We start from the raw sequence: 15,353 nt of genomic DNA on the forward strand, positions 1-15,353 counted from the left end.
GCAAACATATCTAATCCTCCTCCTTCCTTCTATTTTCCTCATCTGTAAGGCGGGTTGGGCTAAGAATAGTGACTAGGCCGAAGTCACACAGTCAGCTTTCATGCCTAAGGCGGGACTATAACTCAGTCTCCCATTTTCTAGCCTGGTGCCTTAATCACTAAACCAAGGGTGTCAAATTTGATTTCATTGAGAGCTGCATCAGGGTTGTGTTTGAACTTGGGGGCCAGGGTGGCATGGCTAGCCCGTCATTAGTGTCAGGGACACCTGTGGTGGTCCGAGCACTCTGCCAGTAAAAATGGACTCCCAAACCCCATTTTCATCTGCAATAGCCTCCTGCAACCTTCTGCCTGCAGCCCTCCTGAGCTCCACCTCTCTACCTGAGAGACCGCCTGCTGCCATTTACCTCCCAAAGACCAATAAGATCACACAGATTGGGCCTCCTCTGGGTGCCATCGGCCGGTCAATGTTGGCTGGTGACCCCCCGGGGGAGGGCCTTCTCTGTTGCTGCCCCGGCCCTATGGAATTATCTCCCCGTAGAGATCCGGACCCTCACTACTCTTCCAGCCTTCCGTAAAGCTACTAAGACCTGGCTGTTCCGGCAGGCCTGGGGCTGTGATTATCATCCAGCCCCACTTTAAGTAGTATGTATGTTATGTAATTTTAAACCACTGTCTTTCTATTTTAATTTCTATATATTCCCTTGTTTTGTCTGTAAGCCGCCTTGAGTCCCTAGGGAGTGGGCGGCATACAAATACCAATAAACTTCCAAACTTCCAAAACTTCCATTTTCCCTGGCAGTGGCACCATGGGCTGATGCTTTGCTGTTTCCAGAACAGCCCTACGGACCAGATCTAAGCACCCCGCAGGCCCGATCTGGCCCCCGTCCTTGAATTTGATACCCCTACACTAGACCAAACTGGCTAGTTGTTAATTAATAGGTAGTTCTCCAAATTATCTTTTATCACATACTGATATAAATATAATTACATTGGTACTCAGATTGCTTTTGACTAACATAAAGCTTCAGCAAATTAAAGAAACGCTCATTTTATAGAAATTCTAAAAAGTACAGCCCAGTGTTTTATACATGACTGTTTAGAGATATCTCATTAAATTGCATCACTTACTGCAGGCTGTTAGACAGCACTCATAATTATATGTATAAATACTGAATAAGATTGTAAAGGTCCATAGCAGAGTAAATTTGGACGAAATGAATCAAAACAAGATTTTATATAGCAGAGGCAACCTGTACGTTTATTTTATATGAATGTATATCTGGTATCTGGTCATATTCTCTTCTTAAAATATGTCCATTTTTAAAAGCTTCTTTGCTTTAGCACACAGTGGCAGTTTTCATAGATGCAAATCTCTCCCAGGCTAGGATTTTGGCCTCCTCAGGATTTGTATTAATAGTTTAACATGTTATGTGTTTCTGTTTGGTGTGAACAACCAGATCCACAAGTGAAGAAGATAGCTATTTTATTGTTCATGCCTATTTCACAGGAATCTCCCCAGATCAGCGGTCTGCACCTGGACCAGACTAGACAAGGTTCAACTGCATTCAAGGAGGGGTATCACCTTTTATGCTTGCATAACAATTCTAGACTAATTCCCCACTTGACTTCTTCCTTGACTCTCTCTCCTACAGTTTCTATTGTATTTTAAGGTTTCTTTTTTTTTTTTACTTCAATGTCTGATGCAAAGAAATTGAAAGAAAGTAACACAATATTTGAATGATTTAAGATCATTTTTATGTTAGGATGGTTTATGCCTGGATGGGAAAACTTTTGAGAATTTAGGGATTATTTTTGGATTACAGAGAAGATACCTACTGATATTACCAAAATGTTGCATCTTTGCATTTTGGGCAGAGGGAAAGATTAAAATCTGCCCTGCTTTCCAACTGAGGCTGCACAGTGCTTGGAAATGAAGTTGGTAATGTTCCTTATCTATAGATTGCCATCCTCACTTTAGGCATTTGTCACTATATGAAATATTTACCTGCACTTCAGCTAATTTTGTATACAAAAATTCCTATGCTAATTTTATATGAAATATTTATCATTACACATCTTGCCATATGCTTAAACATTAAAATCCAGTTCTATAACATTATCTCATCTCTTTAAATCTTGTGATTAAAGTCATTTGAGTACTCATTTTAATGAATGAAAAAATGAAATCTACATAGGTATTTGTGCCTGAGGGCTTCAGTGCCAAAGATAAAAAAAATTGACAAGTTTAACATTTTTTCGATTCCATGCCTCAGTACTAATATGTTCTACGCATCAGTGATTTTCAAAGAACAATCGGTGCTTCATGGCTTGATTTGATGTGTCCATTTAGGTAACTGCCTCACTAGCAAAAATTTTACACCAGGCATAGGTGTACAAGTTTATTTCCCAATGGCCAATCTGATTGACGGCGGCAATTCAAAGTTATTTTTCCAACCGGGCATCTTGGAAATTGCATGTGTGGAGCGACGAGCTACCGCTCCAGCCAAGTTTCTTGTGTATGTGGGTTTATTGCACTATGATCAAACTAAGAGCAGTCTGTGCTCGTGATTGCGTGTGTCCGTGGAGAAGATCTAAGACCAAGAAGGAAGGAGTGCGCCTCGTACTCGGGTTGAGGATTTTAAAAGTAAGCAACCTGCATACCGAACTTGCTTTCGGTGCCCCGAACTTTGACCAAATCGCATCCCCAACAATAGCCTGTGTGACTCTTAAAAGGCGTGGAGAGGTGAAATGAAGTTTATGTAACCCCGGTCCCAATGTGGACGTCTGCTAGATTCTTTTTCTCGTGTCCTGCTTCGCGAGGGAGGGAACCAAGGCAGGTGTCGCGTGCGGGGTACAAAAGGTGCTCCCCAGCAACTCCCGGCCACAGCGCGGCGCGCACGCGGGAGGGAAAGTTGCGAACCCCAGAGCGACTCGCCACCTCAGACTCCCCACTCCACCCCACCCCACCCCGCCTCTCCGCTCGCGCGACCTCCTTGCGGTCAGACACTCCGCCCCTCCTAGGCGTCTTCCGCAGCCAATCGGGCAGTCTCCTGCCACCCTTTCCCCACCCCCTTGTCCTCCTGGGAGTAGTGAGGGGAAGGCTGCGAGCTGAATACTACCCGGGGGGTGGGTGTTGAAGAGAGTTGAATGATTGAACTTTTTTTCGGTGCTGAGTTTTCACTGCGCTGAGGCTTCGCCGCCGCCGCCGCCGCCTCCCCTTCACTTGGCGAGGTGAAACGATGCAATTGCACGCGGTGCGGAGTGTTTAGAGCTGTCGGGGTTGTTTTCTTCTCCCGCACCCGGCTGAGCACAAAGCCATGGGGTTTAAAGAGCCCGGCGTTCCTTTGACTCTTCTCCTTTGGATTACCGCTTCCTGGGGCTCCCTGCCCAGCTGCGCTGCCTGGGCTGGAGAAACGGGAGCGGCGGCTCGCCAGCAGGATGAATTCTTCGCCACCAGTATTTATGGAGCCAGATGCAGCTCCAGGTGTCTCAGCTTGCAGATTACACGTATCTCCGCCTTTTTCAAGCATTTCCAGGTATGGAGAAAAACACCCAAACCAGTAGTCGGGCCGCGCTTTTATGAAACCCGAGCGACTTCTCGTTTCCTCCCTTGGCCAGGTCTCGTAGGACAGAAGTCCTTTGAATTCAATGGGATTTGTTCTTAGAGATACATAGGCGGTGGACCGCAGCCTTAGGCGGCTGTTTGGCTGATGTTCACAATTGGGCGCTTCACCGCTTAGGGTGCATTTATGAGTGCAGAAGACGAAACGGATGGGCTGAAATGCATTCGCTAAAAATTAAGACCTCCTCGGCACAATTTATTCCCGAGGGGACCTCAGGGAGCAAAACAGGCTCGCAAAGGCATAAGTCGACCCATTCTGAGCCGCTGGTACTCCATTGAGCTTTCCACTGAACTTTGTAGCTTCTTAAGAAGCTCGCAAGCCTGCCTTTTCCCAGCGAAATCGATCGAATAAGCTTCTTAAAGCTGTTCGTATTGGGCTGATCTCTTGACCCTAAGCGAGTTGTCCCATCGGATGACTGCTCCCATTTTGGGAGTCGCGCCGCTGGTTGACTTGGCTACTTTTTCAACCGGCGCTGATAGCGGAAGTGGCGATTTTAATTAGTATATAGAAGCTATGTTACCGAAGCGATTTAGTCATTTGTAACCGCTGAAGCTCGGGCTAGGTATGTTTGCGGTTTGAAAGGTGAAAACATATCATACCATAAATTTAAGCAGTTGTGTAACCTGGAGGTGGAAATTGCTTACATGAAGCAATAACTATTTTAAAGTGACAAAGTCGAAGATGTGTAAAAGAACATGTATCCATTTCTGAAGACAGTTTTAAGCTTGCCACCCTGTATGCCGTTTTACTCAAGAGTAAAACTTGTTGGCTTCATTGGAATCTGCCTAAAGTAAACTTGCCTAGTTAAAGTAGATCTATAATAATTAATCATGTTCCCCAAATAAAGAGTGGAGTGTATTTTGTTTTCGGAATTAATATTTATAATATGGTATGTCATGTGATGTATAAAGTGGCCATGATTTTCAGTATTTAAGATAAAATAGAATGGCATGATTTTATATATGGACTTGATTTATAAACATCAAAGCCCTATTAGCAGTTTAAATAGCTTGTTGCCTTATTTTGATAAAGTTGATAAAGAAGTTGCTGGGAATCAGGTAACATATAACTTTAGAAATAAAGTCATTTTATTCTCCTTGTTCATTTGCTTAATTTTTGAAAATGTTTGTACAATCCCAGTGTATATGGGAATGTGAAAATTAGTTATTTAATAGAGCTGTGATAAAAAACAGTGATTTTGTATCTGATCCAGAAACATTAAAGATCCATTGACTTATCATTAGTAGAGAAACTTTATGAATAGCTTTCTGCACTATTTTTAATAGACGTCAACTTAAGACCTGTAAATTACTTGAGTCTCAAAATTACTGTTAATTGGAGTGATTTATATCTATTATCATCTCATTAAAGGGCTGTGTGGGATGTTTGTTTGATGTCTGTGTGTTTCTGCACGTATGTGTCTCCATATATTGAAAATGGAATGGGATAGCATTGCTATCTTAGTTTTTCTAACTTTGTGGTTGTTTTATTCAACAGATGTGTCTTTCTAAGAAGAATAGCAAGATATCAGTTTACTAACTACTAATTTGCTTGATTTTTGTCAGAGGAATCAGAGGTCAGAATGTCTCATTTCATTGACATAAATAGGTTATGATGTAACAGTTTGCACAGGTCTGTACACTATTGGGTTATTCACACATATTATTTTTTAAAGTGGTCCCTAAAAGCAAGAAGCTATTGTTTTCCTGTGGCTCTTTAGAGGTGACCCATTTAGTTTTTGTGGTTCTTGGAGTTATTTTGAAAAATCTAGTACATGGTTTGATGATTGTGTGCCCAGACAATCATGGTGGGATAATTCTATTTCAACATTCATGTATTCATAGTGTTTAGTGACACGTGAAGCATAAAAAGATGTAACTATTTTTCTTTGTATTTTTACAAAGAAAAATACAATTTTCTTTGTAAATCTCAGTTTAAGGATGAAGATCAGTAATGGGATTTCATTCTCAACATTTTGTTTTTATTTGAAGTGTATCATTTTGCCCATGCTTGTATATTCACTTATGATATTATTTCTACTATGTTTTGTAGAAATTTCAAAAGTAACTGTAGCGCAGTGCTTGTATATTTCTGTGGATCATATTGGGCAAGTGAAAGAGGATTAGGATTTTCTGGATGCTCCTAACCCTACTTAAACTGTGTATCACATCTTCCCCACCTCCACCTTCACAAAATGGAAATTGCAGTTGTTTGTTATACATTCATTGCCTCTGCATCTTAAACATCTCAACTGAAAAGCCTCACTAAATCCCATTGGGATGTTTTACCAGCTTCTCAAAATCTATTAGATAATCTCTGCAACCAAACCTTTCAGAAATATATTCAGTAATGTCACTGGATATTATATACTGTACATATCTGTGAATCTGCTTCTGCTGGTGGGATTTCAATTGTTTCATGGAATTAAGCGACACAATAGAAAAGTGTCTCATTTAGCAGGATATACTGAAATCCAAAAAAGAATAAATGTTCCTTGTTTAATAAGAGGGCTTAGCCATGTTTCCAAGCTTATTGTATGTAATATGTTCAATCAATGATGTCAGCACCTATTATGCATACATGCCCTGAATTTACACCACCATATTCAGTTGGGATTCCTACAGTAATACCTTTAGACCACAGTTGTAGTTACAGTATTATAAAGTTGGCATATCTGGGATATGTGACATATCTCATGGCACAATACTACAGCTTTAAAAAAAACATTTTTAGCTTCTAAATCATAATGATTAGGTTGTATAATTTTCTTGAATCTGGTACATATTGTTAATGGGGATAAAGAATATCAAGCAAGAATCTTCATTACATGCTTTTTCATTTTTTCATGGCAGATCAATTTTAATGTATTTGCTAGAGCCCCAAATACCCCATAAATCATGATTTGTAATTTTTGTGTCAAACTTTAAAAGCCTGAGGTATGATTTCTGGGTTTTTTTGGTTTAACAAGCTTCAACACATCAAATAAGACCTACAATTTTCCCTGCAAATCTTTACACATTCCACATAAAACAATTTCTATCACACCTCTATTAAAACTATTGCAAACCCTAGTTTCACCTTCTTTGATAATGCCACTGTGCTACAACCTACTTTCCTCATAATTGAAATCATTGTTTTATCTACTTGGAATTTATCCTTATATAATGTTTAGTATGGACAATGATAAGATACATTTCTAACTTAAGTAGCTTAGATTTTTATTTATGTATTTATTATTTATTTTAGGAAAAAGTAGATTATGGTGTGACATGGAAGGTAATTCTTGGGTTTCACAGAATAATGATTAAAATAGCAAATTTCAATTGAGTATTCAAACAACATCTGACTTTTTTTGTTGGTAATTATGTGGTAATTCAAGACAGTTCCTAGTCTTGAAAATTCCTACTTTGGTTTTGAAATGGTTTTCTCAGCCCTGAGAAACAGAGATTTTTGTATAGACACAGGTGGTATTATCATTATACAGATAATGATAAAGAAAACATCTTTGAAAACATTTTGTTTCATGAATAAAGTTTGCATATATACATAAATTCGAAATCCAGATAAATAAGCAAAAATATGCTGGATTGTAAAATGAGAAAATGTCTTCTGAGAGCATATATTTTATTGATCAGGTATATACAAATAATTAATTACAATTAATTATATTGAAAGGCAGTTTTTTTAACTGCTGTCAGCTGGTTGTAACTCTTTGTTTTACAGTTGGTTAAAAAAAGGTAAATTACATCAGTCTATTCTTACAGAAAGTTTTTACATTTTCTACAGAAATGTGTCTACTTTCTTGGCAACATTTCATTCTGAAACAAAACTGCTAACATAATGTATGTTTCCAAATAATAGTGATTTCATTTTAATTAGCTGGGTAGAAAATGGCGGAAATTCTGTTAAGACTTAATAACTATTAATAGTCAACTAGTCTCTTTTTCTGTCAGTAAATTGGCCATCACTGTTTTTAACTGTAACTTGTGAACAAATTCTATTACTAAATTATTAAATATATTTAAAACATGAAACAACAGTAGTTCAGTGCAAATGGATAGCAGTAGCAAGTATTAACCTTTTTAAAAGGTGTTCAAGTAAGGAAAGAATGATAAGATGTACACAATAAAGACTCTGTTTCTGATGAACAAGAAATGATTAGGTTCAGCAGGTGTGCACACCATTCTTTTGCTCTGAAAACAAAGATGACTTTGCAATTGCTCTTTTTTCACAGTAGTTTCAAAGGTCTTTAAAGTGTAAATGATTCCAAGCAGAATCATTCACTACCTGTCTCAGATTTTAAAGGAACCAGCCCTTGAAATAACTGAATAGCAGGAGCAATTGTCCTTTTCAGTAAGAAATACAAGATGTGTGTGTTCCTTCTGTATCCTGAGGGATTCAGAATTATCTGCACCAGCCTTTGATTTAGCATATTCAGAGTTTAATAGTAGTAAGATTGTCTCAAAGAATGTTAAGAAAGGTTGAATAATCTTTTTTAAAGTAGGCCAGTACACATTTTGTTGTTTATTAAGGCTGTTTTTTCAAGTTCAAAATTTGTTACAGTAACGGTTTTTGGCTATAAAGTGAAAATAAGACTAAACCTCATGTTGTTTTCTAATTAGTAAGAAAAGCAGGGTATGATTTCATTAGTAAAATATGTTTGTGCAATAATGAGTAGTAATTGATACTTAGAACTTAAAGCAGGGAGAGATAGAGAAAAATAAGCTAAATTAATGTTGCATGTCAATAGACTTGTGTTCTTGCCATGTTGTAGGAAATATTTATATATGTAACCTCCAGACATACCCAGAATCTTTTACCTATATAATATTGACATTAAATTGTTAAAACTTTGTCTTTGGATTTAGAATAAATTCCTTTTTGGCTATAACATTGGATAGCTAAAGAATTTGATATTAGGATGGACTGGGTATTTTGCCATACACAATTTCCTAAACGTATAGCAGTGGTGAACCTGATATATTAAATACTGTTGAAGGTAACATTTTGGTTGTTCTTTTTAGCTGGAACTATTAAATCTCTCTCCTCTATTAAAGAGTAAATGCTTTTGCTATACCATGACACTTCTTAAATTTTATCCCAATATTCCATTTGCATACTAATTCTCCTATTCCTGGGTTCCTGCTGCAATTAGTTCTTCTGATATGCATTGAAAAAATGCTGATCATGAAGAAGTAAAAATATATTTTGGATAATGTGCTCAATGTAACTATCATGAGAATCATTATTTAAATAAAATTGTTATGATTAGAAATCCTTTGTACTCTTTCCTCCATGGAGCCATTGCCATATTCAGTTGATATTAAAGGTAGGGAAACCAATGATTTATTGGTCTACTGTATTTGTGTCTTCCATAACAATTATTCCCTGTTGAAGCTACCAAGATATATCTATAACTGTCTGGTTATATCATTGGAATATCTCAAATCATAGTGGCAAATCTATAACCCTGAATTTTTTTGCTGATTTTTAATTAAGTAGCCATATAGCACTAGTCAAGTAGCACTCATATAACAATAATCTATCAAATTCTGTAGACAGTGTCAGAAATGTGGAAAACCAGCAGTTTTCACCAAGGTTTGTACAAGAGTAGATGCTCAGCAAAGTCAGTTTCTAAGCCTCAGTAAAGTCAGCAAACTCAGTTCAATAGTTAAGTGTTCATTAAGTAATTATACGTATTACTTGATATAGATTTAATATATAACTACATCATATAATATATAACTATGTATCTATATCTACACACACATACTGCTGCATAAGACACTCTAGACCATAAGACTCACCTAGCTTTTGGGAGGGAAAAAAAGAAAACAAAAAATTGTTTTGTTTTGGCCAGGAAAATCTTGCATGGCTTTGTCTAAATCTTTTAAGTCTTATCTTCAGTTGCCTCTTGTAACATGCTGTTATACAGAATAACAGAGCTGGAAGGGACCTTGGAGGTCTTTTAGTCCAGCCCCTGCTCATGCAGGAAAGCCTATAGCATTTCAGACAAATTCTTATACAATCTCTTTAAAAAACATCACTGTTGGGGAGGGAAGGTAGATAGGTAGGTAGGTAGAATAGCAGAATAACTAAGTTGGAAGGGACCTTGGAGGTCTTTTAGTCCATCCCCCTGCTTAGGCAGTAAACCCTACAGCATTTCAGACAACTGCTTATCCAATCTCTTTTTAAAAAACAACAGTGTTGGAGAAGGGAGGGAGGGAGGAAGGAATGAGGAAAGAATAACAGAATAACAGAGTTGGAAGGGACCTTGAAGATCTTATAGTCCAGCTCCCTGCTCAGGCCCAGAAATCCTTTATCGTTTCAGCCAAAAGCTCTTGAAGCTACGGAAGAAATTTCCCGTAGGTGTGGCTGTCTCCACAATGGATTTTTTCTCCCCGGACCCAGGTCTATCCTGTTGCTGTTGCCACTCACTATTGCTGCTGCTCACCACCACTATCTATCAATGGTTGGATTGGCCTCCCAGAATACCGCTGATCAGCTGTTCCAGGGAGCAGGGATTACTGGAACAGTTGATTGGCAGTATTCTGGGAGGCAGATGCAATTGCCAATAGGCAGTGGTGGCAAATGGCGGTAGTGAGCAGTGGCGAGCGGTGGTGGCAAGTGGCGGTGGCACTCTGAGACTATGATAAGAATGTAGAAAGATGCCAGTGTATGGGAAATTGGCAGGCAAATCATATATAGCCCTTTGATATTTTGTGCTGGAGCCTAGGTGAAGATTACAACTAAAACTATCCCCTTCCACATAGGTTTAATGATACTCAGTCTTATGTCTTTATGCAAGATGACAACTAGATTGCAGCCCCTATCCCAATTGAATTCAAGACAATTATAAGCACTTGGATGTTTTGAGAGACTACTCTATAGTTTTCAATGTGGTAAAGAAAATAACTGTTACTGTTTTGATCTGCTGTGCACACATATAATATAGTTTATACATTCTTATTTTATACTTTAAAATTGTGAACTGTGGCAGATAACAAAAGGATAGAAAAAATGGTACCTAATAAGTGTTGATTAGCTGTTAGGTACACACAATTTTCAAAACAGAGCTGAGTTGTGTCAGTGGAGTATGTCATGCTTCTGGAAATAATCCAAAGTATATTTTTGTAAAGAACTCTTGGTTTTCTATCCATATTTGCACAAGGAAGATGTAAGGTAATTTCTAATTGACTAAATATAAATTCACTTATTAATTCTTGGCACCGAACACTATGAATTCAATTGAGTTCTCAGAGTTTACGTTTTGATAAGTAGTTTATTAAAACTGGAAATCACGTGACTCCTATGATGCTAATTTGTTTGATTTTTTTATTTGTGTGCTGACTCACATTCAGATTTAATGCAAGATTTAGGAAGACTGATTTACGAGAAAACAAACTGAGATCAGAAGTTAGGAAAATACGTAAGATCCAAGCAGTCATGTTCTTTTTGTCATATTAATGTTTTAAACTGTACCATGTTTTTTTCTTCTTGTGCATTATGTATAGCATGGAGGGATAAGAAGTGTTGCCATATATTCCAAGTATTTCCTTGAGTTGAAAAGAGTATTAATAAATGTAGCTTCATTTTAAAGGAAAAACTACATAATATTTAAGAATGATAAACAACAAGTTATGACTGCATGAAGGTATGTTGTGCAAATACTATCTTAGCTTATCTCTTAGAATGGTTATTTCAGTTCTAAGGAATTGATTTCCACATAAATCTTTCCCATACCTGCTATTATTAAAATTAAAATGAATTCAACTCAGAAGTATCCAAAGATTTGATTGATTGGGACCCACTATTATGTGGTTTCCCCCTTGGGAATCTCTGGTCTACGTTTATCTGTGTCTCACCAAGAATCTCTTTGAAATCTCTTTGAAATTAGCAGTGTTAGCACTGCTGCAGTTTAATCCAGTCTCCTTGCTGCTGGATGTTCTCTTCTCTTTCCTTCCACATTTGCCAGCATTATGGATTTTTAAAGAGGGCATAATGCATCCAAAATAAAATGATTTTAGCCCTTGAATGAGAAGTCTGGATTGTTCTATAATTCATTTGTTTATTTCCTTGACCATCCACAATACTGTAGTCTCAGGAGTATTTTTCAATGCCAACGTTCAAAAACGTCAATATTGATTTTGTCCTGCTTGTCCATCTTTTACTTCAATAAAGTATTCAAGGAGAAGCATTGCCTGCACAATTCTGAATTTTGTATGTATGAACAGGTCTTGGCATCTGAATATTTTTTCAAGGCCTTTATGGCTCTACTAAATACTTCTATGTGGGATGTTTTTCGGTTGCTATTTCCTGTACTATTGACAGACAATTCTAAAAAACTGAAACTATCTATTATTTCAATATCTTCTCTGTCAGTTCTAAAGCTGATTACTGTACCTTATTACATAATTACTACATTAATAAGTACCTTATTAATTTGGTACTTTTTATATTTAATTATGGCACCATTTCTTTCTGTACTCCTTGACATTTATCACTACTGCTTCCAACTCTTTTGTATTTTTAGTTATAAGAGTAATAACTGTTATATGTTTTATAACTTGAAAAGAGAGTGAATAATTAATGCTTTGATTAATAATTAGTGCACGAAGCAAAAATAGTTAATGGCCAGCCTGCAGTATGCATGTTCCAGGGATTGCATTGATCCTACTCACCTCAATATTGCTAGATCTACTTTAAATTGAAGAAACAGTGCTTTCGTCTTGATCAAACTAGTTTAGGTTACGTAATAAACATACAGTATGTAATCAATGAAGATAAAAGATGGCTTATCTGAGCAAGCAAAGATTTTAAGTGATTTTTTTTGTTTGCTCATAACAGGCAGTGTGCTTATTAGTGAAAATATAGGGCTGTAAAATAATGCAGTTAAATTGGTACTACTCTGCTACTGCAATCTTTGTTCTATCATTTCTTATATGAAAAGGGAAGAAAATGTATTTGGAATATTACTTTAACAATTCTACTGGCTAGATATTGTAAAAAGAAATAACATTCTTAGCTGGCACAAAAACTCTTAAAGCGATCCTTATTAACTGTATGTTATTTATGGCATCCTCCTAAATGTTATTCTTTCCCCATCTTTTCATTAGATTTGCTCAAGTTTTATTTTCACATTTATTTATACATGTGCTTTAATATACCTAAGATAAATGTATGGATATTGCTGACAAATATAAGAACATTATTCTAAAAAAAAGTTTTTATATTTAATAGTTGACGATGTTATGTGCTTCTGAGCGTATGATCTGGAAAGATATAAGTGTAGTTGAAGATTGGTTTTTTTTTTAATTGGAGGGGACTATTTTGATGTATACACTTTTTAAATAAATCTAGGTGGTAGTAGCCCTGAATGTATTTGAGAGGTTTTTATCATATGAATGGCTGTAATTTTTCCTGCTGCTTTATAGTAATTTGGTAGACATACCCACAAATAAAACATGAATGTATAATAGGACAGCATTACTGTAAGTAGTTCGACATTTTATAGTCATATCTCTGTTATTCAAGTATTTGAAAGTTTAGGTATTTTATGTTATAATATTTGATTGTATTTAAAATATTCTTTTAAATCTTGTAGATGGGCATGCAGGTCATAAAAATTTTAAAGGGGTAAACAAGCATTTTACCTATACTGACCCCAATCTGACCATAACATATAGATAGATTTCTGCAACGCTTGAAGAGAATTGTTTATTTAAAATAGATAACTTAAAAATAGTCTCTTAATAGAAGTATGTAGAGGAGAATACATAAATAAGGTGTTAATTACAATGTTGAATCTTCTTTTTCTTTTTTACCAATCAGTCTAGATTTCATCATTGACACGTCTATGTAGAAAAGTAGAAGGATTTTAAAATTAAAGGCTGTCACTACTGACTTAAGTACAGAAGATACATGCCATCAGCAACTTTTAATAGGATCAAAATCTTTTTCATTATGTTTGTATATAATAGTACAAATTGGCAGTGAGCTAAATATTCTCTTTCACAATTTATATTTTGATCATGTTGTATGTAGGCATAAACAGTTCAGTTCCAGTATTAAAATCAAATTCTAGCTGAAAGATAATGAGAATACTAAAATTGTGCCATTAATGTTTATATTCTTTCTTTTTATTCTACAGAATAATAGTTCCTTGGTTTGGTGTCAGAATCACAAACAATGTTCAAAGGTATGTGCTTGCCATATTTATTCATCATTATATTTTTGGGTGCGTATGGACTTCTATATTTTTTCTCAGTCTAGCACTATAGTATTTCTGTATTGTAACATCATTCTTGGAATTGTAAACAAAAAGTACTTTACTTTTCATATATTATCGCAGTTGCTAACAACTAATCATTACTACTTGTTCATTGATAAGATTTTGCAGTAGCAATTTATATTAATGATATAAAAACTACCTTTAACTGACTGGCTTGATAGTTTATTTTAGCTATCAGAGAGACTTAAAAACTGATTAGTCATGGCTAAATTGAACAAATCAATCCACATTCACCACTTTTTGGGGAGGGCAGTGGGGAAGCATTTATTTGATTTATATCTAACATCTCTGTCCAAGCATGAAATGCTTTGTAACATAAACAAGTCACTAAAATGTTCCTAATAATATTTATTCTACAAGCAGTGTCTGTCAAGGAAGGAAGTTAGCAACATGTTTCTCTAACATTCCAAGGTCTGTTTTGATGTTGAATATTTATTCTATTAGTAATGTTATGTCCTCAGATCTTAATTTCTTTGCAGATTTTATTTGGTCTTACTGGTACCTTCTGTGTGTGTTTTGACTTTTTGACCTTCTGAAGATTAGAGTGTAAGTGAACTAATAACCATTTGATTCCACTGGAAAAGCATCTCACTATGATCCCTGAAGAGAAGCAACAATGATTCATCAGCTTTAGAGGGTCAAAGAAGAATTATAGGACTTGGGCACTGACTGCTCTTTTCATTCACATACATTGCTGAGTGCATTTATCCCTTCTTTATAAGCCTTTAGAACTATGTGCAGAGGAATTGGAGGGACCACTTATTTTAATCAAACTTTCATAATGGTACAAAGCAACATCCTCAGATTTGTGTTGAATAGTTGACTTTATAAAGTAACAATGAAAACCAAAGGCCAAATCACCAGCAATTTTGACACATATATCTGATTAAAAGATGAATTATTTTTAGAAATAGATAATCCATGTAAAAAGAAACTAGAAATATCACAATTTTACTAGTATTGTATAATTTTTTTCTGGACAGCACTTTTAATTATTTGTGAGTTCCTACTGAAATATTTGCATGCATTCTAAATTCAAGATTACTTAATTATCTTGTGACAATTTATTTAATAGATTAGGTCTATTTTAATGAAATTAATTGTCGCATATGGGATTTTTAGACAAACGTTTGAGAAATAATGCACAACTTCATCATTTTGGAGGACAAGAGTGTAACTTTGTAAATTAAAAAACATAAATTATTACTTTTACAAAGTGATGATGTGGACTATGATAATATGATATTTTGATGACTCTTAGTGACACACTCTTTTTTATCTATATTCTTATTTTATTCTATTCAAGACAAGATTAAAATGCAAAATACAAAACTCCAAACCAAAAACCCAACAGAGAACGGAAAAAGAGATACTATTTCTTGTTCCCAAAAACCTATTACTTGCAAATTAAAAAAAAGTTTAGCAATTTATATTGCTTCT

The 15,353-nt window shown here is 35.9% G+C and overlaps 1 protein-coding gene across 1 annotated transcript in view; it reads left to right on the forward strand.

The window, feature by feature from the left end:
* The first annotated feature begins 3,313 nt into the window (after nucleotides 1-3,313).
* The window catches only part of ANOS1 (anosmin 1), a 108,455-nt gene continuing 96,415 nt past the window's right edge, over nucleotides 3,314-15,353 (forward strand). The window contains exons 1-2 of the mRNA XM_032226105.1: nucleotides 3,314-3,535; nucleotides 13,773-13,820. Coding sequence (XP_032081996.1) covers nucleotides 3,317-3,535; nucleotides 13,773-13,820 — 267 coding nt within the window. The 5' untranslated portion in view covers nucleotides 3,314-3,316. The remainder of the gene's footprint in view (nucleotides 3,536-13,772; nucleotides 13,821-15,353) is intronic.

Source organism: Thamnophis elegans, chromosome 11 (assembly GCF_009769535.1).
Source record: "Thamnophis elegans isolate rThaEle1 chromosome 11, rThaEle1.pri, whole genome shotgun sequence".
NCBI classification, from domain to species: Eukaryota; Metazoa; Chordata; class Lepidosauria; order Squamata; family Colubridae; genus Thamnophis; species Thamnophis elegans.